Genomic DNA, 23,710 nt, shown 5'->3' with positions numbered 1-23,710 from the left:
TATTGCTAGCTACGTGAAATATCTTTGTCTCTTGTGGACTGTAATGATTAAAATGCCTTTCCTAGGCGTTTGTACGGGATTTTGCGCCCCCTTGTGGATGGCTCTATATATATGATATGCCTTTTTCAAGCTCAAGCGTGGAAATGCCTGTCGTTTTAATAAAAGTATTGATAAAGTGGTTCAAATGCATTGACATATATACTATCAATGCATTTGAGCGACTTTATCGATTCAACCGATCGAGTAAAGCGTGTCGGCTAAATGCGCAAACGTAGCATTTGTATTCCCATATTGCCACGAGGGGAAAGCCGCAATTGCGCATGCGTAAATCAATAGCCCGTGGCATACGTTCGAACGACACGGCCGAGTCAACCCTGTTTACTCCACATTGTCAATTGCAACTTCCACGCTTCCATAGAGAACAAGCAGAGAACACTTGAACTTTGAAGTGCGCTACAGGAGCTTATTTTCACATTTGCACATTCTTTTGCCCTACTTTGTTTGTTATTATAACCAGAGCAACATTTGCAAAGTCCAAACAGGGTTGCAATCAGCATGCTCAACAAGTTGCACGTTTGTTGAGCACATTTTGCTTATGCTCACCCCCCCCCCCCCCCGGGTCTGCGCCAAACCCAATCAAAAGCTTTGTGTATTTTTCTGCGCTCAAGAAGAGAAGCAAATAAACGAGCAGATAAAGAGAAATCCTGCCTCCGTGTGTGCTCTCACTTCGTCTCTTGGCTCACTCGCATGAAACGATTCGCGGGCCTTAAAATAGCCACTTTTGTGTTTGTAGCATTCACGCGGAACGTCAAAGAGAACTTTAACAGAACTTTAACACACACACAACTGGATTCCCGCTGCTGGGATCCGTTCATAGAGATATACTGCTGCCACATCCTATGACGTTGCCATGGCAACCTTAAAATCCTGTGCAGACAAAAGGAGGAGGGGGAGTAGGTGTGAGGAAGTGGCGATGCTCCGCCTCATTACAGATACAGAAAACATAATAACCGTTTTCTACTTGAGTTTGACTCAATTCAGCCTTATGGGCTTGCTGGATATTGTTATTATTATTATTATTATTATGTAGTATAATATAGGAGTCTGTTTGAATTATTAGCACTGCAATACTGCATTTCAACATGACTGAAAAGTCATATTATATATATATATAATTTTTTTTAAACCAAAATAAAAAGCCTGAGTCACATCCATTATGATACAGAAAATATGTTTATTTGAGTGTTTAGGGACAGCCACTCTACTATCTTTAATACAGTGAACCACCGCATATTCGTGGTTTGGCACACATCAATTCACCTATTTGCACTTTAAGAATTTAAGTTTTAATTATTTACAGTCTATTTAATTATTCAAATGTCATTAGAGCATGTTTTTATTAAGAAAATATTCCTGTGCTATTTTTTTAATTAAAAAACACATTTCAAAATGTATTGTTGTTTTTGGGGGGGAAGGGGGGGGGAGGAGTGAACTTTTGCACCATATTAGTAGCATCTTGGATGTGGTCAAAGTTAATTGAGGCGCTTTCATTTAGACCGTGTCAGTTACTCACGGAATAGCAGTAATTCACTGTATTCAAGTATTTCTTTCTACTAAACAAAAAAAACAAACACTAAAGCACAAAACGAATGCACATTTTTAAGGCAATTTGATCCCTACACATGTTAATGGTGGCTATACACTGGAATATATTAGACCTTTTAATTAAAAAAAAAATTACAAAACAAGAAAATAAATACAAAAAAATGCCACTGAATATGTTACAGATTGCATTGTGCTGCTCGCACAAAAAGCTCCTACAATCATACTCGCCCCTATTTTTGTAATCTCTTTCCCTCTTAAGATGGTGGATAATACAGCCGGGCTCCTCTCAATGCCGCATGTGCGCTCCTCGCTCCCGCTGAACAAACAGATGGACGGACGGCTCTCCCGCTCCAATCGGGAGCATCGTGCCAAGCCTCCCAAGAGGACAAAAAAAAAAAAAAAGGACAGTTTGCATCTTGGGCCTCCAAATGGCAAAGAGTTCCCGCGTGCAAAGTACGTCAGCCGGGTAAGCAAACCTTCCCGGCAAACAGCAGGCCCACGATGGTGAAGAATATGGAAAGGACGAAGAGCACATAGGAGGAACCCACCCCGGTGTTGTTGGGCAGCTTGTATGGCTGTCCTCCAACTTCATTGACGTAGAAGCCGATGGGGAAAATGAGGGCGGCCATACAGAACAGGACAACTGCATGGACAAAAATAAATAAAATCAACACCTTCTTGCTTTTTGAATATCTAATATTACAATTTTTCATCAATATCCTCCCCCCAATTTTTTTTCCTATTTTAGAGGGGAAAAAATAGGCGATAATACAAAATTATTTTCTTTTTTTTTGAGAGAGATATCTGGTCACCATATGGAGATACCAGCATGGCCTTTTTAAAATGATACGACAATAATTTATTGCAAATGATCTCATCGAACCAATGATAATCATTTGAAAGGTAATCTGACCATCATGAAAAAGTAAAAAATACTCCCCAAAAATATTATAATTAACACTATTATGAATCAGTATAATTTTGAAAAAAATATTTTAAAAAACATCATAGTATATTGAATTTTTTACATGGCAAAAAAAAACCAACCTTTTCCCGAAATCTAAAACATTAATTTGTAAGTATTTCCATGAGCACTCTAATACGGTTTAAATACCATTGCCCATGGAAATTTCAAACTGTCACCTGATGACGTAATCTGAACCGGATCCGGTTGGAATCGCAAATTTATTGGCTTAGATTGGAGAGATAGCTAAAAAAAACTAATAAATTATCACAATAACTCTATAAATATAAAGTTGTAAACAAACTAGCCCCGAGAAAAAACAAAATACAATTATAGTGGCACCTTGACCGACTTGATTTACTGACTCATTTTTGACACACTAGCTCGGCAGATTTTCATTGTTGCAAGCAAAAATTCAAGCGATGAGCACAAGATGGCGGCTACAAACTTCACTAAAATTGTAAATAATTTTTCAACAAAAAAAAAAAGAGGTTAAGTGCTTGCTTCAAGCCGTTTGTTGCTACTCACTGTTGAAGTTTTCCATAAAACAATGAGAAGTTCACGTGTATTTCATCAAACCACATAAATTAGAAAAAAAAGCTAGCTTAATGCTAACATAAAATTTAAAGCGCCATAGACGTGCTAGCAGAGCTAGCATCAAAAACTTTAAAACGGGTGTCCTAACACAGACAGCACAACATTACTTAAGATTTGAGTATTTGCGTTACGAGCATGGTCACGGACGGGATTCAACTTGTAAATCAAAGCACCGCTGTACAGTATATCACAATTCACAATTCCGGATGTCGACGTGACGAGTGAGGAAGCAACGAGACACCTACGTCCTGTGAAGGCGATCCAGCGTGCGTATCGGATGACCTCGCGGCGCCAGTGCGACATGACCAGCAGACAGCAAGTGACGGTCAGCGAGAGGACGCCCAGGATGATGAAGAAAAGGGTGGTGACCCACTCCGGGGGCATGTGCGGGGGGATGCAGGTCCGATCTCGCCCGTGAATGGTCTGGCACTGTCGGACCAGACCGACAGTTAGAGAACCTGGATGGGGGAAGAACAAGTATAGTTCAGTAACGGTTGTGATTCATGTCATTTTTGAGAACTGTTTTGTTTTGAAGCATTTATTTAAGTGCAATTTCACAGTACTGTATGTGCAATGTAATAAATAAATAAAAATAAACAAATGAAGACGTTCTCTATTGTCTACATAGATTCACCCCAAACAAATGACATCATGGCTCACATGGCATAGTGCTTTAATACTCCAGGTGGAAGGTCTCACACTCCCAAGAGATCTCATTAAAAGTCACAAATCCTCAGTCATTAGACTTCCTGCCTTAATTATATGCGGCCAATCAAGCCAAGACAAAGGATGGTGATTTACTACTACTAGTGTTTACTGTAAAAATAATAATAAAAAAAATCACAAATGTTGACACAATTTAAAAGAGGCATAATGCGAATTTTCTGGACTGTGAGAGAAGCACTCATAAGTCAAGGTACAAAAGTAATTTTATTTTCACAGGGCTTCAGCACTATATTGTGTTTTGTAAAAAGCACAAAAAACAGCTAAATCGATTAGTGTTTAACCACCCCAAAAAATTAACGAATAAGCGGGTGGACATTGTACTTGGACAATTTCACACTGGGTGTGCATATACTTCAGACAAACATTTAAAAACTCCATTTTATTCCATAATATGTTCCCTTTAAATTGCCCTCACGTGGAAGTAGTGAAAGTTTTGCAACATGGTGTCTTACCGGCTGACTCTCCGGTGCTGATCCAGTCCGGATTCGCGATGCTGGCGATGGCGAAGACTTCTGCAGCGAGGAAGAGACATCCTGATATCACGGTCAGTTTATCCATGTCCGTGGACACACACACACACGGGCGGGTGGTGTCGCTGCTCCGGTCCTTTGTGGCTCGGTCCCAACCTCAAAGTCCCCACGGCTAGGTGTGGATCACGCTCATGGCGTTGAATCCCGGAGTGCGAAAGTGCTCCATCCGAAACAATCGGGTTGATTTCTTCAAGAGGCGCTTGCCAGCCCTCGGAGGAGGGACTCACCGCCCGGTTTCACGGACCGCCATCCCGGCAACTTTCTCAGATGATATATTCCTCAGCAACAAGCGTGGATTAGTCACACAAAGTCGATGTGTTAGCCGCTACAGTTATCCAGCAATGATATGAAATCCATGCAGTCGACTTTCCTGCAGCCCCGCATGAAACACTCTCCCCCGTTATGTTAACAGAATTGTCGAAAAACGGAATACGGTATTACGTTAACTTCTTCATAGCAAATATTTTTTTGAAAAAATAAATTGAACACCTCCTAGCGAGAGGACGTTGTGGGTTTTCAACGAAAAGAGGACGTGTTCAAGCTTCAAAAAAACAAACTCAAATCCAGCAAGCTTGCTTTCTTCGCGTCTGTCATCGGGAAATCTCGCGAGAACGTACGGGAGGAGGTGCCCCGCGGCTACTTCAGGTACCTCCAGATCTCTCGTTCGATAGAAGGGAGTAAAAGAGATTTATTTTTATTTTTTTATGTATAGAAGTGCGAATAATTGTGTGTGTAAAAATAAGCAGATATAATCCACTTCAAGTAGTGTTTTGTTGTTGAAACTGTTACTCATTTTGATGACTTGGCAACAGAAAAATAAGCTTAGCTAGGTGAAGTACAGATACCGGAAAAATCTACTACCGTATTTGTAACCAAATAATTGTTACGTCGCACGTTTGATCAAACCGTGTCTCAATAGTCTCTTTAATTGAATTACAAAAGCAATTGATGAAATATCTTAATCAGGTTTATTAAAAAAAAATGGTTTTAATTCTTCACATTGCATTTATTTTAGATACCGATGAAATATGTTTAATAAAAATATCTACTCATTTTGTAATAATTTCCACAGATTTGCCATTTATGTTGATTTATTTATTTTTTATTGTAAAGAGACCATCTGGAGACCCCGTACATCACACAAACATGCTTTAGCAAGACAACACACAACTCCCGTCAGGCAGATAGTTTATTCATTATTTTACATGAGCTATACATCATGATGTAAGTGACCCCCTACAAATCTTACATTAACGAGACCCAAGGGACATAATAGCTCTCAGACCAACAGCACGGAAATCATCTTCCTATTACAGTGGAGCAAACCAATTCTGCTTTGCTGTGACGAGGTGAAACGACAAGCCGGGGAGGAGGTGGTGGAGGTTTTAGATTTCGTCGACGAAGGGGGTTTTAATAAGTCTCCCGCTGGACGCCATGGTCTTCTTGCCAGACACAAACTTTTTGGCAGCCTGCAAATTAACGCAATAATCAGCATCATTAAAATGTACTTCAGTCATTGAGGAAGTTCATTGATGTAATAAACAATGATATTCACTCATTAGGCCCACTTTCACTGTTAAATGAGATCCCTCTACATAAGTTGAATGTTTGAATTCTATTGACCAGAGCACAAATTCAGCTGCAAAAGAGGGTCTTACATTCGCCACGTCATTGAGGGAGACATTGTCGATGTTTTTGACAAATTCTTCAGGGGACTGGTACGATCCGCTAGCCAGCGCTTGAGTGCCCATGGCCTCCAGTAGACCTTCTGAAGTCTCCAGAGACATCAGCAAGTGAGACTTGAGCAACAGCCTTGGCAAAGAAAACAATAGCCGGTTAAAAAGTGTTACTTTTCAATCGTTTGTACACTAACTGGTAGTGATGGGAAAATGAAGCTTCATGAAGCACTTGTGATATTTTTTGACTCCCCTAGATGGTGCTCTTGGTTTAAATATAAAGGCTAGTGCAAAGGAAATTGATTACATTTCCACTGCATCTTTCAACCAAGAGTGGCATCGAGAGGAGTCAACAAATATTACAAGTGCTTCATGAAGCTTCATTTTCCCATCACTGCTAACTGGGTTGTTAGAATGGTAAACAATTGAGTGGGATGAATACTTTCATCTTTCTTTCTTACTTGGCCTGAGTGAGGTCGGCGGCTGTGACTCCGCCGTCAGCGACCGCCTTCGCCTCGGCAATAGCGGCCTTGACGACCTACGGAGCGCGCAAAAATATTATTCGTCATATTCGGGGAGATTGTGCGGATTAGAGCAAACGATTAAACTCACGACGTCAGTTGATCCTGCTTGGGAAATGGTGTAGATTCCAAACAGCCCCGAATCAGAGTAGCTAGCGTTATAAGCACTTACCTGTCAAGATTTAAAAAAAAAAAAAAAAATTATGAATAAAAAATTGCAGAAAAAAGTGGTTTGATTCCAAGACATCTACTCACATCAAAGAGGTCAGCAGTTGCCTTGGCAACACCCTGCGTCAATTTGCTAGTAGCATTGGAGCCCCTCTTGACGCGCAGGTCAGCTCCCAGCAGGTGCTGCAGAACACTGAAGGCCAAAGCCTCACCCGTGCCTGACGCTGCTGCCTCGCTCACAACGGCGGAGTGGACCAGGCTGCTGCTGCTTGGCAGGCGGATCTCACCTGGACAGGGGGCAGAAATAGCAGTTTAAATGACACCCGCCTCTAAAAGGCCACAAGATGGCAGCAAACCACAAAAAAAACCCAAAGAGGATTGTAAAGCAAACGCGTGTCTCACCGCCGCGGTATCGAGCTTGAGCAGCTGATGTTCCGGCGCCACTGCGGATGTTGAGGAACTGCTCACCTACTTGCTTCAGAACAGAATGATCCACACCTGAAGACAACAAAAGAAGCATTTAGGTCTCCTTGTTTTGATTTATTTCTGGAGTGTGTCGAACAACTACGTGACCTCCTTACCAAGTCCTACAAGCGCCATTCTTGCACTTGTGAAATGATTTTGGACAAAATGGTGCAGCTGAAAAAAATTAATATATATATGAAGCGCAACAATCAAAGTTAGAGGTGCACTTGATACTATGTTGGAACTCAAATATAACTACAATACTCACATGTTCAGACTGGAAATTGCCAACCATGTAGTCAGGACAATACAGAGAGTTGCTTAGAGCGTTCTTGTAGGCGGCTTCATGGAGACTTTCAACCACGGCTGGGACAAAAAAGGACGGACAGGAAGGACAATGTTTTAATATTTTGTGTGTGTGTGTGAGATGCTTTGCGAATGTGGAGCCACTCACCTATCTGAGGATTCTGCCCTGCTTGGGCCTTCTCAACCTTGACCCTGGGCGTGAGATCGGCCACCTCCCACGGTCGGAACTCTTGCGCCGTTGTCACATTGATCAGATACTCCATCACTGTGTCGCTATTGAACAAGGATATGAAATTAAGTACTTGCAAATATATTTGATAAATGGCAGATACATTGATTTTATAAAATTATTTTGAGTTAAAAAATTGATGGAAATGTGAGGGGATCAAGACACGGTAGGGGCTTCCTTACATGTCATCTCGCAAGCAGTCAACAGTGTAGATCATGTTCTCCCTGGATGAAGATGCACTGCAGAGGCACAAATATATATATATTTTTTTTTTAATGAGGAAATGATGCCTAAAAGATAAAATATCTTGTTTGCTATTCAGGGCAACCTACATCAGTTTCCCTCCGACTGCTTCGATACCACGGCATATCTTGAAAGCTGAAGCTCCTTTAGTAGTCTGGAAAAGCATAAATAATGAACTCTTGCCATCAGCTACCCATTTTAAAGACCTTAAATAACTTTAAATGGATCTGAATTTAAACTTAAGACAGTAAAAACATTTGCAATCTGTGTTTAATATTAGTCAAACTCCACATAAACACCGTTTGATATTTCAAGCAATTTTTGGGCGCACAATGGCACCATCGGCTGGAATCTCAGTGTTGTTGGATTTATTCACTGATATTTTTTTTCTTTTTTTAAATAAATGCCATAATGTGAGTTCAATAATTTAATAACATTTGTGTGACATGTTCGTGCGCATATCCCCCCCCCCCTCATTTGTGATTTGTTATGCAGGCATGTTATTTAAGCTAGTATGCTAATACTTAGTGTTGATGTGAACATAATTTGTTGATGAAATTAACTTCTGTACTGAATGCAGCCGTTTATGCAACGCTGGTTTATGTACATGCATGATGTTGATGCTTTATAGTCTTCTCCATTTAGCATCTATAAACAATTTCAAGCTTCTTTTAGGGTTCGCTAATTATTTCTAAACGTGACAAATTAATTATAGCCTGATGACAGCTGTGTCGCATCATACCAAGTTGGCGGCCAGTCGCAGGACTTGGGTCACACCCTGGTTTTCAGGGGTCTCATAACGACAGCCGGCCTTAACAAACACACCAATCTTAGAAGCTGGTGAGTAATTTTCCAGGGAGGCAATCACCAGTCCACTAGGCAGTTGGGTCACCTGGAGGTACACACAAACAGAGATCTTAGATCATTTTCATCATGTATGATAAAAGTAGCGCTGGATAATACAGCCTTGAGATAAAATCTTTTATTTTTCACAAAAATCAGATTTTAGCTCAACAGAAGAAATGCATAAAGATCATTGGCAAACAAATTAACTGATTCGAAATAACAGAACGATGTCATCTGGAGCCAGCCTTCCTCCTCACAACATAACATACATGGACATCCTGGAATGAGTGGGCAGGCCCTGGAGCGAGCTTGAGGCCAGGCAGGGGCTCCACAAGAGAGCTGCCTGCCCTGGCAGCTGCATAGAAGCGCCTCTGTGAAGAAGAAAAACAACATCAACTATTACTGACCTGCACATCTTGTGGCTGAAATTTAACATGATTGGCAGCCCTGGTGGTCTCCACCTTATAGGCAGCCTGCGCAGCATAAAGCCTGGTCTGGAAAAACAGGAAATGGAAGGTGGGATAATACAACTAGCTACAAACAACAGCCCTCATATTCTCAAGTAGCTCATCACAATCACGTTGTTATTATTATTATTATTATTAAGATTAGACGATCCTCTCCATCAGTTTTCTATAGTGCTTGTCCTCATTAGTGGTAGTGTTTTATGTTTGTTTTTCAATTTAGTGAGCCTAACATGATTCTGAGTGTGTGAACCTCCCCACCATCCTGCTTTCTTAAAATTCATAATAATTATTTCAATGTATTATCATTCCTTTGCATAGAAGCAGCAACATTTGGAACAGGTGAAGCTATGGTTATGAAGCCTCAAGAACGGGAAGCATACCTTCATTATTTCAATCCACTGAGGTTGTGTGAGATTTGTTTTAACCAGTTTACTACTACAAGTTATATTATAGCAGTGGTGAAATTAAGTTTAGAGACACAATTTTTCCGAGGTTCAGGTGACAGCACCAGGCTTTTCCCACCCCCAGTCGGGACGTGAACTCGGGAGAATTCCCCATTCAGACTGCGTGAAACAAACAGCGACAGAGAGAGAAACCGTTCCGATTATATTCCGGAGGATTGGTTAACGAGTAGTCCTTACCGATAAGTGAGTTAAACCCCGAATCCCCTTCATGTCCCCTCTCCTTCAAGATAGGACGACGAGGCAATATGGCGGCGTCAAAGTGCCCTCTTGAGCACCAATTCTTCTTCTTGGTGTTGGTAGGTTGCATGACTGCCATCTACTGGTATGGAGTGTGGATCAAGACTAATAATTAAGAATAATCCAATATCGAATAACAAAATATTGTAATCACTATACTGTATGTACATGACTTGCGTAATTTCAATTCCATATCGACAGGTGACGTCGGCGCACCAATAATGTACTTTTTTTTCGGGTAACGTTTTTTTCCCTTTATTAACAAATTAAGCTTACAGCCTTACAGAAACATTGAAACATACAACTAAGCGGTACACAAACAAAACAGTGAAAACATACAACATACACACATCATAGCACAATGGGATCAAAGGAAAAGGTCACCATGTTATTATAAAGCCGTAAAGCCTTTTTAGACTTACAGAATTGTAGTGAATCCTTAAAAGAAAGAAGTTCCTTATGAAAACCAATAAAGGTCGGCTTAGTCTTTCCAAATTTGCATTTATGAATTAAAAATGTTGCCATAATAATCAAGTTATTCAATGTAAATTGTTTTACCTTATTGTCAATTATTACTCCAAATTTTACATCCGTGTAAATTAAAGACACAGTGCCCAAATCATTACAAAAAAGCTTTGTAAAGATAAAAGTTAAAAAAAAAAAAAGTGTTCTTCTGTTTCTATGTTACTGGTGCAAAAAGTACATTCGTTGTCCTCAATGTTAAATTTAGAATGCAAAAATTCCTTACAGGGATAAATATTGTTAATATTTTTAAATTGTACTTCTTTAGCTTTGGGAGGAATGGGAAAACCTATATATTGGCATCTAATTGACTTAACATTACGATTAGTAAATGTTTCCATTAAATTCCGCCTTCTAAGAGGTAAAAGAAAACATTCATTAGTTAATATTCTTCTAAGACATTTGATATTTAAAAAAAATTGTCCACAAAGAGACAGGTTTAGAATACATATTAGAGCTACCAATAATATACTTGGGAACCGTTGTTAAACCACAGGAAGAAGCAGTGCCATTTCCTGTATCCTTCAGCATCGTAACTGCGCATGCGTACCACCCTACACGTGAAGCAAACGTTCGAGCTTGCGACGAATAGCAACATTTGTGCATTCTGTAGCAGTGCGAAAAAGACATCTTTTAATTTCGCGTTTTGTTGTTCCTCTATCCCCAGCGAAGGGAAATACTCCTCCGTGAAGCATTTCGCCGAGAGGGACGAAATACCAAGAAGAATTGTTCACAATGGTGAGTGGCTTACAGAATGGAACCAAACACGCTATTAGCATATGTATGCTAACTACTTACTAGCTTCAAAGTAACTAAGATGAGCTCATCTTTAAAATCACTGCGGCACTATTGGTGCATTTCGCTTCATCTGACTGTGTGGTTATAAAACGCGTGTATTTTGTGTGCAGTCCGAAGCCCCAGTTAACCCGAAGGCCTACCCGCTGGCTGACGCCACGTTCACCAAAACCATCCTGGACTTGGTGCAGCAAGCCTCCAACTACAAGCAGCTGAGAAAGGGGGCCAATGAAGGTAAGGGTCCTCTTGGCTAATCTGAAATCATTTTAGGTTAATATAGTTTAGATTTATCTCCTTGACAGTGACGTTACTATCTATGTGAATACTTTAAAAAGTTTTTTTTTTTTAATCAACTAAGTTTGGGAAACACTGAATTAAAGGGTTAATGGCATTGCTTTTCCCCCAACCCTATACTAATAACCACTGTTTCTCCCCCCCAGCTACAAAGACCCTGAATAGAGGAATCTCTGAATTCATCGTCATGGCTGCTGATGCTGAACCACTGGAGATCATCCTCCACCTTCCGTTGCTCTGCGAGGACAAGAACGTCCCGTATGTGTTTGTTCGTTCCAAACAGGCCCTAGGTCGCGCCTGTGGGGTGTCGCGACCCGTCATCGCTACCTCAGTCACCATAAAGGAGGGCTCTCAGCTCAAACCCCAGATCCAGACGATCCAAATGGCTATCGAGAGACTGCTTGTGTAAAAAAAATTTTTATTCACCATTCATACCGAAAATAAGTTTCAATTTAGATATTTTCAAGTTATGAATCATGTGAGACAAAAATAGTTTTTAGTTAGGACCACTTATGATTGTTTGTCAAGGCATTGCATTGCCTGATTCATAATAAATATTTTTTTTTTTATAAAGTGTTGTCTATTTTGTATTCTTGTATTGTGACACTGCATACACCTCATAATCAAATACCTTATGTGAAATACTTTTTTAAAATAATTATTATTTTGTGGACCCCCAAGCTACAGCTGACCTACCCTGTGGGTCCGTGGTCCCCTATTTGAGAACCACCAGTTCCTTCGGACCCTTGCCGCAGTTGACACTAAAAATTGAGCGCAAACGACTCCAAATTACTACAAACGCGCTTCAAACATGGTTCTGGGGGGAACGCTCGATTAAAAATACCATTCTATGTAACTTCAAACATTCAACGTGTGCGTCCTCTGCCGGGGACATGTTGTATTGCATCCATGCCACTCGTTTTTATGTTGACAACTTTTGACCATAACATTTAAACCCACTGAATGTACGTCAAAAGTCAAGCGGTTAGTTCCACCCACTTCCAAACCAACCCGAAGCTGCATGCAGACAAGCGAAGGGGCAAGTAGTGGCTCTTGAACGCAACTCGCGCTCCACTCCAGAGTTTGGCCACGACTACAAAAAGATCCCAAGACCGCAAGCAGACGTACTGCAGCCATGGCCGAGCCACCAGTTATCATTTCGGAACAGCAAGTTTCTCGTCTGTTACACTACGGGGAGCTCATTCCTCATCTGGAGGAAGCTTTAGCTAAATTTTCACGAAGGGACAGTTCGGAGGTGATTCAACCTGTGAGGTCTACCCTGCCTTTGCAGAAATGTAACGGGTAAGCTAGTATTAATATGCTATGTATCAGAGTTGAGATTTTATTTACTTTTTTCCCTTTCCATAAAAAGACAACCCAATGACAAACTTATTTTAAAATGTGGAACGTGTCCCTGTAAACACTACCCTCACGTTTTCGTAAAACATTTTAACCTAAGACTATCTCACAAACGTAACCCCGCCTGTCTTCAGTGTAAACAATGGGGTAGATGCCACGGACTTCCGACTTCCGGGTTTTACACATCAGCGCCGTTTCCGTTCTCGACAGGTACATGTGTTTGATGCCAACATACATGGAAAACGACGGAATCTTGTGCACAAAGTTTGTGGGCGTCTACAACAGGAAGAAAGGTTCCAACCTACCAACGGTTCAAGCCACTGTGGTGCTGCTGGACCCCGTGAGCGGAACCATGAAAGCCGTGAGTAGCACTTGGGTGTGCGTGACTGCTGCACGTCACTGGGGTAACATTCGCACCCATGTCCAGGTGATGGAGGGACACGTCATCACTTGCATGAGGACGGCCGCTGTCTCGGCCATCTCTGCTAAGGTTTGCGCTCTCTTTCTCGTGTTTGGCATTTAAAGGCCATTAAGTGTGGACATCATTTGTGCAGTTGCTGATGCCAACCCAAGCAGAGGTGCTGGCTATCTTGGGAACAGGACAACAAGCCCTGGGCCACTACAGTATCTTCACTGAGATGTTTTCATTTAAAGAGGTACTAAAGATTATTATTACTGTACAAGGGCTCTTTTAAAATAGACCGATTTTTTGCTGATTAAGACAAAGATAATGACAAAAAAATTTTGGAAGAAAATAGTCGATTTTTTTGTCTTGTAAAATTAAACAAATATTAAATAACATTAAAGGAAAAATTTAAGGATAATGTTTTTTCTAATCAGTAAAATATGCCATTTTTTTCTCTACCTTGGAAGGATTGACTTCGCCATTTTAAAACCAAACATGACCCTTGAGCACAAGTTTGCCCACCTACGGGCTTGTCACATCAACGCGTGTTTAATGATTTACATCTGTAATAAAATCCAATGCAAGAGCTGTAGCAAAAAAAAAAAGAAGGCCTTTACTGTCGGTAGGGCGTAGACGCTGGCAAAGCTGAACTGTAAACAAAAGTGAAAAAGAAATTCATGCAGTATTGCATTTGTGTTCATTTGTTCATCAATTAGTTAGCAAACTAAATATTGGTTTAATTTCTGGCTGGAATGTATTATTAACAACAAAGGGACTCAAAGTGAAAGTAATGAGGTTCTTTCGTCAGTGGAAATTTGTTATGTAGTTAAACCTCATAATCAGCAAAAGGTGCTTCCTAACATGGTTCAAGGCTTATTTGGTGTCGGTCAATTATGTTGTTGATAAAGTTTTGTCAGTGTTTTTAACCAGCAAGTCATTCACTGATTTTTTATTTATTTATTCATTTAAATCTGGTAAAATTTAATGTACGGTAAGTCTTATGTTCCTCCCATTCATTTTGGATGTAGTTCCAGCGTCGGCCACTGGAGGGTGGCACACAATTATTTTAGACTGTAAATTGGAAAGAAGTAGCAGTATTTCAAGATAAGCCCTTTTTTTTTTTCTTAAGAATGCGAAATCCTCTATCCTTGTTTTCATGCCTAAGTGTGCCACAGCTGTAGGTTCATTTAGTAATGTGCATGATAAGTGATATATTTTTTGAGATAAGTTTGTCATTTTGGAAAAAAAATGGGATGTGATTATTCTAAACACAGGGATGCTACACCAATAATTTTTCGTATCCGTTGCTCTGTGTTTTGTATTATTTTAAGCGTTTGTGTAAAGACTAAAAAAATAAAACAATTAAGTGTTTTTAACAGGTCTAGGAAGTATTTAAAGAGGGGAGGTGGGATTACTGCACTAATAACAAACATAATTTAAATTTGTTTACCATGATTCACTGCAGCTGCGTCTGATGTGCATGACTTTTTGTTTAGTGTTTACCTTAACCTTGAATCTTCTTGAAAAGGTGCGAGTGTGGGGCCACAGGAAACAAGGGATGGACAGCTTTCAGAGCTCCGTCAGTGATCCCGTTATCCTCTGCGACTCGGCGGAGGCGGCAGTGAAGGGAGCTGACGTCATAGTGACGGTAACCTCAAGTTCAGAACCGGTGCTCTTTGGAAAGTGGGTCAAACCGGGAGCCCACGTGGTAGGTAAGTTTACGTAGGGGAAATAGCTTCTTTTTTTTTTTCCCTAGTTGCCAACCATAACCATTAAAAAAAAAAAAAACTTGTTACCGATTGCGCAGTGGTGGGAGCTTGCAGGCCAGACTGGCGAGAGGTGGACGACGTGCTGATGAAGGAGGCGGTGGTGTATGTTGACAGCAGGGAGGGAGCCATGGTCGAATCGGGTGACATCATCCTCTCCAAGGTCAGTCATTTTTTTTCTTTCTTTCTTTCTTCAATTCAATCAACTTAGTGTTGGCCTTCTTGGTAGTAATGAAGTTTATGGGCGACGCCATCGTTGTTTTTCCAGGTAGAAGTGTTCGCAGAGATCGGAGAAGTTCTCAATGGAGGAAAACCTGCACTCAGAGAGAAGACAACAGTGTTTAAATCCCTTGGTGAGCACTACCTGCTACTTGTATTATTTACTTCCCCTACTCATACAAAATAATTAAGTGTTTTTTTACAGGAATGGGGGTTGAAGATGCAGTGAGCGCCAAGTTGGTGTTTGACCGGTGGAAATCAACAACCGAGTAACCATGAAGTTACTTACCTCCAAATTGATTATGCATCCATTTTTGGTATTATTTGACCTGATGAGGTTCCAGAAGTGTTGGGCACTATACTGACAATCAATCACTCAGTCAGCATGCTTCAGAAAATTACTCAAATCCTAAAAATGCAAGACGCACATCAATCATAGCATTTTTGTTGATTTTATTTACTTATAAAACATGAAATTATATAATATTAGGCAAAACTGTAAATCCAAGCGTGCACAATGATGCGCCACTGAAACAAAAGAGTCCAGACGTCGACTTGATCATTGCTCATTTAGGGGGTGGGGGGGACAATACGTTCAAAACTTACAGCTGACCATCACATTGTACGACACACTTGGCTCCTCGTGATACACCGCAATAGGCGGGATATCAAGACGACAATAAAAAAAGAGCGTGTGAAATGTTAATGTCGGGAAAACGACTAAGGTAAGAAATTCAACTAGCAAAACTCTGCATTTTCGCCATTAGTGTTGAAATACCGAACTTACATGAATGACTTCCATCTTAACTCACCGAGCACTGTGTTGTGCCGAGGATCACGTAGGGCTGTTAAAACGACGCTCGTCGCCAAGCATTCAACAGCTTCTTCATAAACAGGATGCATTATGTATCAATTTCAGTCAAATAAAAAAAAAAGAATTAAGATTTTTTTGTCTTTTTTTTTTTTTTGTGTGTGTACTGTTTGCTGACTTTATAGTCAGTAAGTAAACAATAGGTCCTTCGTTCACAATAAAAAGACAAATGACTTTTAAAATGTTTTTACCACCGCCTGGAAGTGGATTTCGGGGGTGCAGAACCCAATATTTTCCTCTCATGGCGATGTCATGTCATGAAGGCCTCAGGAATTTCTATAAAGTAAAATGTCTTCAAAAGGTCTCACAACTTACTTCATCATCTCAACATTGAATAGAAAAGTGTTGACTTAATTAAGCAGCCAATATGCTCTTGATCTTATTTCTATTTTTTTTAAAGGACAAGAGCGTTGATAAAACAAAAAAAAGAAGAAAAAAACGGAGGAAAGCAGGGCCTTCCCTCTTGGTGGGCGAATTTGGACTGTTTCTTGTGCTCCCGCTTTTACAAAACGCTGCACTTCCTTCTCCTCTTCTTGACGGGCGGTGGGCACAGGACCGCCCGGATGGCTTCGTCGAAAACTGTTTTAAGGCCGCGCTGCGTCAATGCTGAGCACTCCAGATACTTTACAGCACCTGGTGCGGGAAAAAGGAGGGAAATGCTGCAATTAAAAAACAATTAAACTAAAAGCAAAGCAAACTTTTGTGCATATTTGATTTTGAAAACCCGACAGGTGGGTCAGGTTATTTGTAGATGAAGTAAAAAAAATAAAAATGCACATCTGTGTGCGTCACTCACTTATTTCTTTCGCCATGGCCAAGCCTTGAGGGTAGATGATGGGTGCGAGTTTCTTCTCCTTGAGCTTCTCGATGGTGTCCTTGTCATCCCTCAGGTCGAGCTTGGTGCCCACCAGGATGATGGGGGTGTTGGGGCAGTGGTGTCTCACCTCGGGGTACCACTAATGAGCAAAGACAGCGGACAGTGAGCCATCTCAAAGATAACATTAAGATGGAGGGGGAAAAAAATGTTATTAAAAGAGAGGCTGTATTCTCACCTTAGCGCGGACATTTTCAAAAGAGGCGGGACTAACTAGCGAGAAGCAAATCAGGAATACATCCTAGAAGGGGGGAAAACAAAGTTAAAAAGTTGTAAAGTTCACTTCCACAGTCTCGTTGACGTGACGGGATGTATCCTGAAAAACAGGAATGGTGTGAATTATTTTGCCCAATATGGTAATCCTGCAGAAACTATGTTCTCTTAAGACCGCCTCCCACTTTCTAAGGCACAGAGGCAGATTTGTAGTAAAGACAAAAGGCAGTAAACAACAGCTCCTTTCACTCCCTCCAGCTGCCTTGCAGACTGTGTATAGGTACTATGGATACAAGGCTCCATATTGCTGAGTGTGCACGCTCTCGTCTGGGCCTGCGAATGACTCAAGACGGCCGGTGGCTCGCTGAAGGCGTGACAGCGTGGCGCGCGACAAGCAAACAATGCGGTGTCTACGTACGGTCTGCGGGTAGGACAGCGGCCTGAGTCGGTCGTAGTCCTCCTGTCCCGCAGTATCCCAGAGGCCGAGGTTCACTGGCTTGCCGTCCACCATCACGTTTGCTGAATAGTTGTCGAAGCTGAAAGAAAAAAATTTTTTTTAATATGGGCGAAAAAAACACAATTGTTAAAGTCACTATGTTCTAGTGTGGCTTACACAGTGGGGATGTACTCTCCGGGGAAAGCATTGGTAGTGTAGCTGATGAGCAGGCATGTTTTACCCACAGCCCTGCAAAAAAAATACAAATAAATAATCATCACTAAACATGTACATGTTCTCCTGTACTCCAGCTTCCTTACATATTCTTAAAAACAAGTTTGGGTCATAGAGGAAACTAATTGTCCATAGATGCGTGAACGTCCAGTAGCCTTATGGTAACACATAAAGTGAAACATCATAGATGGGCTCATGAATTAGCATCAGAAGATTTGAACACAAACAGTGCAGCAAAAATAAAAAGAAAGATAAACACAGGCATATTAAATTGTACTCTGGTGGCAGCCCTTGTTTTTTTTAACAGTCCATGCTAGAGTAAGCAGAAGGAAGTAATGCTGTGATTTTACGTTTTTTTTTTTTTTTTTTTTACCATGATATGCATTTACAGTATAACAAGTTCAAAAGGGGGTTGTGTTTTTGAAAATGTGTTCATTAAACTTGAAAAATGGTGTCATCACTATTGCAAGACATAACATGTATATATTATTTTGTGGAACTTCATACAAGCTAATGCTCGAGGAAAAATGAGACAAAAACTAGGTCAGAAATCAAAACAAAGGGAAAACAAAGCAAAGCTTATTTTGAATACTATAATGTAATTGTCATTTGCATTTTGTAGGAGATGAAAGTGAAAAATCAACTGAAATCAGACATTTCTGTGTTACTGTTTTTAAAACCATATGCCCCGACCCAGCCCTAGCAACATGTCCGGCGTCCAAAGGTTGCTCAATACGTCAGCTTGCGTTATCATGAAAAATGCTCACAGCAAAGTTAATACTTAATAGTGACCATTACACTGTATCACTGCCCTATTGATAAACAATATACATAAATAAATCAATTTAAATTATGTGTCTAATGCATGAGATGTGAGGATAAGTGAGCCTTGCTGAGCTATCCGGAGCAACAGCTGTCGCTCATATTGGTAGCCTGTTAGCCGCTAACTGGGTCAATGTAAATAAAAAAAACAACAACACATTAAATACTTAACTGTGATCATGGCGGTTTTAGAGGTAACCGAAAACGTATAAAGTAAAGTAGAACTCACCCGTCACCCACTACCACACACTTAATGGCCTGCATTTGGGAAGCGCTCCTTGCTTAGCTCAGTTAGCTTAGCCGGCTAACGCCAGTCGAAAATCAACAAGTCCTTAAAAAAAAAAAGTTAAGACGTGAACGCGACAGCGCTTGAATAGAAAAATAGTTGGATATCGAAGGAGATATTGGCACACTCCCGTAGTTTACACGTCAAGATAAAGTGCACAGACACGCCAAAGTTGGAAAAAGGGAAGGCAACACCCAGGAAGAAAAAAAACTCTGGAGTCGAGATTAAAGGGGAAAACAGCCCCAGTTTGTGCAGAGATGAAGCCGGAGAATCCCTGCAAGGCACATCCGGTCAAACCAGGACAGGTAAATGCTGCCACCTGCTGCTTGGAACTAGGACTACATGATCTGACGTCAACAGTGATTTCACCCCCAAGACTGTCGATTTTTAGAGTTTCTCAAATATTTTTTGCTTCGTTTACTGAATCTAAAAAAAAAATCAAATCAGTTATTTTCATTAGTATTAAATATGTATTTATTTGTCTTTTGTAAGTGCTTGGCAGGCTGATCGTTTGATGTTAAACCTATTTATCATTCTTGTTTTGACAATTTTAACTGTAACACAACGAATACCTTGTGAAGCTATGTAAATGGGCAACAACGAATAACATTTTGACTGACTATTAAAAGCAGGAAAATATGTTAGCGAGATAGATAGCTAGATTTAAATACAGGAAGAGTGTAGATTAGGCCAATTTAGTCACCTACTAAATAGTGTTAATCTCTACATGCGATCAATAACAACCAACAAAAATATTATAAACATAAATATAATAGTGAACCTGTTACATAAATCACTGTAGTTACTATTTATTGAATAACTCAACACAATTGATGATTCCCAACCAAGGTGCACACTGGATTGGTGTGAGAGATTATCGGTGGTGCTGCAAAAATGTATCCAAAGTAGAGTAGAGCGACTGCAAATCAATCTTAAATGAAGCCAGAATCATCATCATCATCTAATGCAAACCAACGCACGAGATACATTAATATTTATTTATTTATTTACATTTATCCAAATGGAGATAACCGTCCCCAGTAAGCATTAGTTGTGGTAGAGGAGGAAATAGAGGTGGGAGATTAAAAAGGAGGATAAAGACTAAAGAGGAGCTACAACGGAAGATGTAAAAATGACACAAGAGGAAAAAATGTTTAGAGGCACAATTCACACAAACTCAGGAGGCAAATATATTTTACAATCTACCGCAGCCTTTAACAAAGCTCCGACTTCAAGTCAAGCAGTGGGTACACTACGCAATACTGTACATTTGAACAGTCGTTTTTGTATATTGGGGTCCACAGGAAGTCTGCTGTCACCTGATTTAGTAAAAAAGTCAACATTTCCAAAGAGCAATCAGAGATGCAGTACATGCCTGCAATCCATTTCCCCTGTTTCAATGAGCTCATGAAACAGATGGTTGAACCCAGCTGAGGTTGTTCCTCTGGTGCAGCAGTTTGTCTCCAGGTCCTGCACAACCAAAAACTACTCTGAGCTAGGGGGTTTAACAAAAAAAACAAGTTTTTGAGTCGACTATGACTATACTCTGAGCAACTCGGTGGCTCAGAGAAACCTTATGATGCTTTTGAAGGAGTAGTCAACCCCAAAAATGTCTACGCAGCCCCACTTAAACACAGTCTTCTGATTAATATTGCGTTTGTGACATAGGAATTAAGCAGCAAAATCCACCTTCTTATTTATTTTTTTTCCCCATCTCAGGGGCGGCCATTTTGCCACTTGCTGTCCACTGAAAATGACATCACAGAAGCAACCAATCGCGGCTCACCTGTTTTCTGAAGCTGAGCTGCGATTGGTCGTTACCTCTCTTGTGATAATGACAAGATTGTCATTATTTCAATGTAGGCTATTTTTGTGACATTTTTGATTGGTGATGTGCTATGAAGGTCCTCACTATCGCCACAGGTAGCCCTACATATTGCCCGACTTTTATCATTTAAATCAATGTAATATCCAGTGAGAAGGAAACAAATGAAAATCTCACAAAGGGCGCGCAGCATATGCAGATCGTTAGTCATCACATGAGAGGGGGGGGGGGGGGGGTGCTTGTTAGGTCCCATGGAGTCACAAAGCTATGTTTATCTGATCAGAAAAGAAACGCGGCATGGTAACAAAAGGACAAGAGTCATCTTGGGGATCCGATTGGATCAGATGTAATGGAGCTGCGAGGTGAGTCACATGCTGATGATGCTGGATGTGACGACTAACGCAACACTCCCAATTGGAAAGATACTCTATTCATTCATTCATTCATTCATTATGTGTGGAAGTGTTTGCATTTGTAAGAATGTCTGCAACATTGCTTTTTTTTAGGGTTGGGGTAGGATGATCTCTGCATATTGAATTGATTATAAAAGTTGAAAACTTTGGTGCTCAAGGGTCAGATTTGATTTTGAGTTCAGAAAAAAATGGCCATGGTCCTTCATAGATGAGATCAAATGGAGCCTGTCCCAACTGACTTTAGGCAAAGTGAGACTAAAACCAAGACTAGGTTAGAGCGCTAGCGATACTAAACTAGCATTAGCACCGTAAACAAGCCAACGATAGCCTAGCATAGGTGGCATGACTAATTCATAGTGGAGAGATTCTATAATACTACATTTATCATTTGAAATTGTTATTTTGTAATGTACAATTAATTAAAAATCCAAAAGATGTGATATGGGCACCTGCTGAGCAGAATTTTTTGTCATCCAGAACAATGAGCAGCCAGTTAAAAAAAAAGAAGAAGAAGAAGCCTTAGAGAGGAATTGGGAAATGTGTTTGTCTCTGTTTGTGATAAAAAGTTGCATTTGTGGTCATTTTGATCACTTGTTGTAATATGATTGTTTTTGTTTTCGTGTGTGTGTGTGTGTTCCAATTCAGCCCGCAGGGAAAGCACTCGCCTACATTTCCTAGAAGGCTTGTCAACAACTCTTTGCATGAAACAAAATCTGAAGATCTATTTCCAATCGCCTTGGGAACGTGTTGACAAGCCTCCGAATACTTTTGGATTCGGAGTGTAGTTTAAATCAAACAACAAATATGAGAATACAGCAGAGTTGCGTTATTTCCCTTTGCATTCAATTAACAGAAGTGGCTTTCATTATCAGAATCAATGCATGCGAAATGACCGCATCAGCCCGTATGCGTGTGCTCGGCCTCGCTGCACACGAACGTGGTCATCTGTATGCACTCGGCAACTCTCTGGGTCACTTCATCCTCAAGCTCCCGAGATGTGTGCATGACATATCTTAATGCGGCTGACTTGCATTGCCTTGTAGGGGGCTGGCTTCAAGCACATCCGTCCAAATTTGTTATTTTCTTCTTAAAATATGACTACATTTTAGTGGCGGCTGGGATGGAGTTTATAGGTCAAAAATTGATCAGCAAGGAATGAATACTAATTCTGACTCTCATATGATTTATGCACATGCTCATTCGTTTGCAGGACATATGCTTTGTATCTGGATGGTAAACGGAGTGCGTATTGTGACAACACATGTATCAAGTTAGTGTTTCATTGATTACAGGACTTTGGCACGGCTGAACCGTGGGATTTGGAGAGTAACGGTCCCATCGTATTTAGTCTGGAACTGAAAACACGGATGTCGAACATACGTATAATAACATGGAACAACCCACCGATACTGAAAGTGTCTCATTTGAAGAAAGCAGTCGGTGCCTTCCTGGCTGCTTCTGAGGTTGCCGCAATTACATGGTCACATGCTTCAAATGACTTGTGGCTGTAGAATTTGTTGATGCCTAAAAGGGGGATGTACTGTCATAAAGCAAATGGCAAGCTGGAGAAGAAATCCCTTCTTTTAAACTCGTTTTAAAAATGTGTTTACATTTTGCGCGTCTAGAAATTATTTTTTAAGGATATCATTTCAAAACTTGACCTTTAACCCTAATCCACTATAGACTTCCTTTTTCGTGCAACCAGATCTGTTCTTAATCTTGGCCTGCTACTACCACCACCACTGGTGAAAACAGTTGGTCATAATCTTACACTTGAAGCCTTCGAGAAGTTGCTTCGGGTAAAACGTGATCACTCTTCGAAGCATCCGCTGAATCAAGATTTTGTTGGCGCATTGAAGTGCAGACGCCTGCTCTATGAGTTTCACATTTTCATCAGACTTTTAGAACACCTTGTATTTAATTTGACACAACTGTATTATTATGGTCAAATATGCATTGCGGAGCAATGACATGGTATCAAAAAGGCAAGTCGAGCTGTTTCAAATATTCCACTGTCATATAGCGAAGTACAAAAATAAAATATTAGCCACAGCTCTAATTATGATCCGATGCAGTTCCACACGGGCACAATTATACAGGCGCATGACGCCAGTTAGAGCAATACTTCCTGTGTGTCCCTGCCAATGTGAACTCGTGACTCAGCTCACTTTTCCAGGGACGATCCCCGACCCGAGTCCAGGAAGAGGTTGAGGCTGAGGACTCATTGTGCGACACCACATGGGACAATGGAAGAAAGTTTGCGAAAAGGAAGTGAAGTGACGGAGACGCCCTCATCCTGCGCCCTCTGTTTGACGTCCTGACGTCACGTGT

At 40.7% G+C, this 23,710-nt stretch overlaps 5 protein-coding genes across 7 annotated transcripts; 2 read left to right on the top strand and 3 right to left on the bottom strand.

Annotated features, from left to right (window-relative positions):
• Positions 1 to 1,214: 1,214 nt before the first annotated feature.
• On the bottom strand, positions 1,215 to 5,005 carry LOC147156837 (uncharacterized protein C16orf52 homolog B-like). Of its 2 annotated transcripts, none has more exons than XM_086064620.1 (3): positions 4,345 to 5,005; positions 3,412 to 3,624; positions 1,215 to 2,248 (listed from the first exon to the last, which is right to left on the bottom strand). In XM_086064620.1, the coding sequence occupies exons 1-3, from the start codon at positions 4,448 to 4,450 to the stop codon at positions 2,064 to 2,066; spliced, it is 504 nt and encodes a 167-aa protein (XP_085920746.1). In that variant the 5' UTR covers positions 4,451 to 5,005; the 3' UTR covers positions 1,215 to 2,063. The 2 variants fall into 2 exon arrangements, with proteins under 2 accessions (XP_085920746.1, XP_085920747.1); XM_086064621.1 differs by lacking the exon at positions 4,345 to 5,005 and adding an exon at positions 3,827 to 3,920.
• Positions 5,006 to 5,593: 588 nt separating this feature from the next.
• On the bottom strand, positions 5,594 to 10,130 carry uqcrc2b (ubiquinol-cytochrome c reductase core protein 2b). 2 transcript variants are annotated; one of them, XM_086065170.1, is made up of 14 exons: positions 9,985 to 10,130; positions 9,146 to 9,247; positions 8,773 to 8,922; positions 8,120 to 8,184; positions 7,970 to 8,026; positions 7,707 to 7,831; positions 7,521 to 7,618; positions 7,369 to 7,426; positions 7,190 to 7,285; positions 6,875 to 7,074; positions 6,711 to 6,791; positions 6,560 to 6,636; positions 6,081 to 6,234; positions 5,594 to 5,891 (listed from the first exon to the last, which is right to left on the bottom strand). In XM_086065170.1, exons 1-14 carry the CDS (start codon positions 10,015 to 10,017, stop codon positions 5,808 to 5,810), a joined length of 1,380 nt encoding a protein of 459 aa, XP_085921296.1. In that variant the 5' UTR covers positions 10,018 to 10,130; the 3' UTR covers positions 5,594 to 5,807. The 2 variants fall into 2 exon arrangements, with proteins under 2 accessions (XP_085921296.1, XP_085921297.1); XM_086065171.1 differs by lacking the exon at positions 9,146 to 9,247 and adding an exon at positions 9,284 to 9,370 and having other exon boundaries at positions 9,985 to 10,125.
• A 973-nt stretch (positions 10,131 to 11,103) lies between these two features.
• Positions 11,104 to 12,200, top strand: snu13b (SNU13 homolog, small nuclear ribonucleoprotein b (U4/U6.U5)). Its single transcript, XM_086064001.1, has 3 exons — positions 11,104 to 11,304; positions 11,475 to 11,595; positions 11,802 to 12,200. The coding sequence occupies exons 1-3, from the start codon at positions 11,302 to 11,304 to the stop codon at positions 12,062 to 12,064; spliced, it is 387 nt and encodes a 128-aa protein (XP_085920127.1). The 5' UTR covers positions 11,104 to 11,301; the 3' UTR covers positions 12,065 to 12,200.
• Positions 12,201 to 12,713: 513 nt separating this feature from the next.
• On the top strand, positions 12,714 to 16,344 carry crym (crystallin, mu). The gene is made up of 8 exons (XM_086064000.1): positions 12,714 to 12,957; positions 13,225 to 13,375; positions 13,442 to 13,504; positions 13,569 to 13,670; positions 14,949 to 15,132; positions 15,228 to 15,349; positions 15,455 to 15,539; positions 15,611 to 16,344. The coding sequence occupies exons 1-8, from the start codon at positions 12,791 to 12,793 to the stop codon at positions 15,676 to 15,678; spliced, it is 942 nt and encodes a 313-aa protein (XP_085920126.1). The 5' UTR covers positions 12,714 to 12,790; the 3' UTR covers positions 15,679 to 16,344.
• On the bottom strand, positions 15,842 to 19,517 carry LOC147156833 (ras-related C3 botulinum toxin substrate 1). The gene is made up of 6 exons (XM_086063999.1): positions 19,085 to 19,517; positions 17,977 to 18,048; positions 17,782 to 17,899; positions 17,329 to 17,391; positions 17,073 to 17,232; positions 15,842 to 16,909 (listed from the first exon to the last, which is right to left on the bottom strand). The coding sequence occupies exons 1-6, from the start codon at positions 19,117 to 19,119 to the stop codon at positions 16,779 to 16,781; spliced, it is 579 nt and encodes a 192-aa protein (XP_085920125.1). The 5' UTR covers positions 19,120 to 19,517; the 3' UTR covers positions 15,842 to 16,778.
• Positions 19,518 to 23,710: the final 4,193 nt, after the last annotated feature.

Source organism: Leptonotus elevatus, chromosome 20 (assembly GCF_054856555.1).
Source record: "Leptonotus elevatus isolate MCC_2025b chromosome 20, RoL_Lele_1.0, whole genome shotgun sequence".
NCBI lineage: Eukaryota > Metazoa > Chordata > Actinopteri > Syngnathiformes > Syngnathidae > Leptonotus > Leptonotus elevatus.
This window is presented reverse-complemented; position numbering and strand designations above follow the sequence as displayed.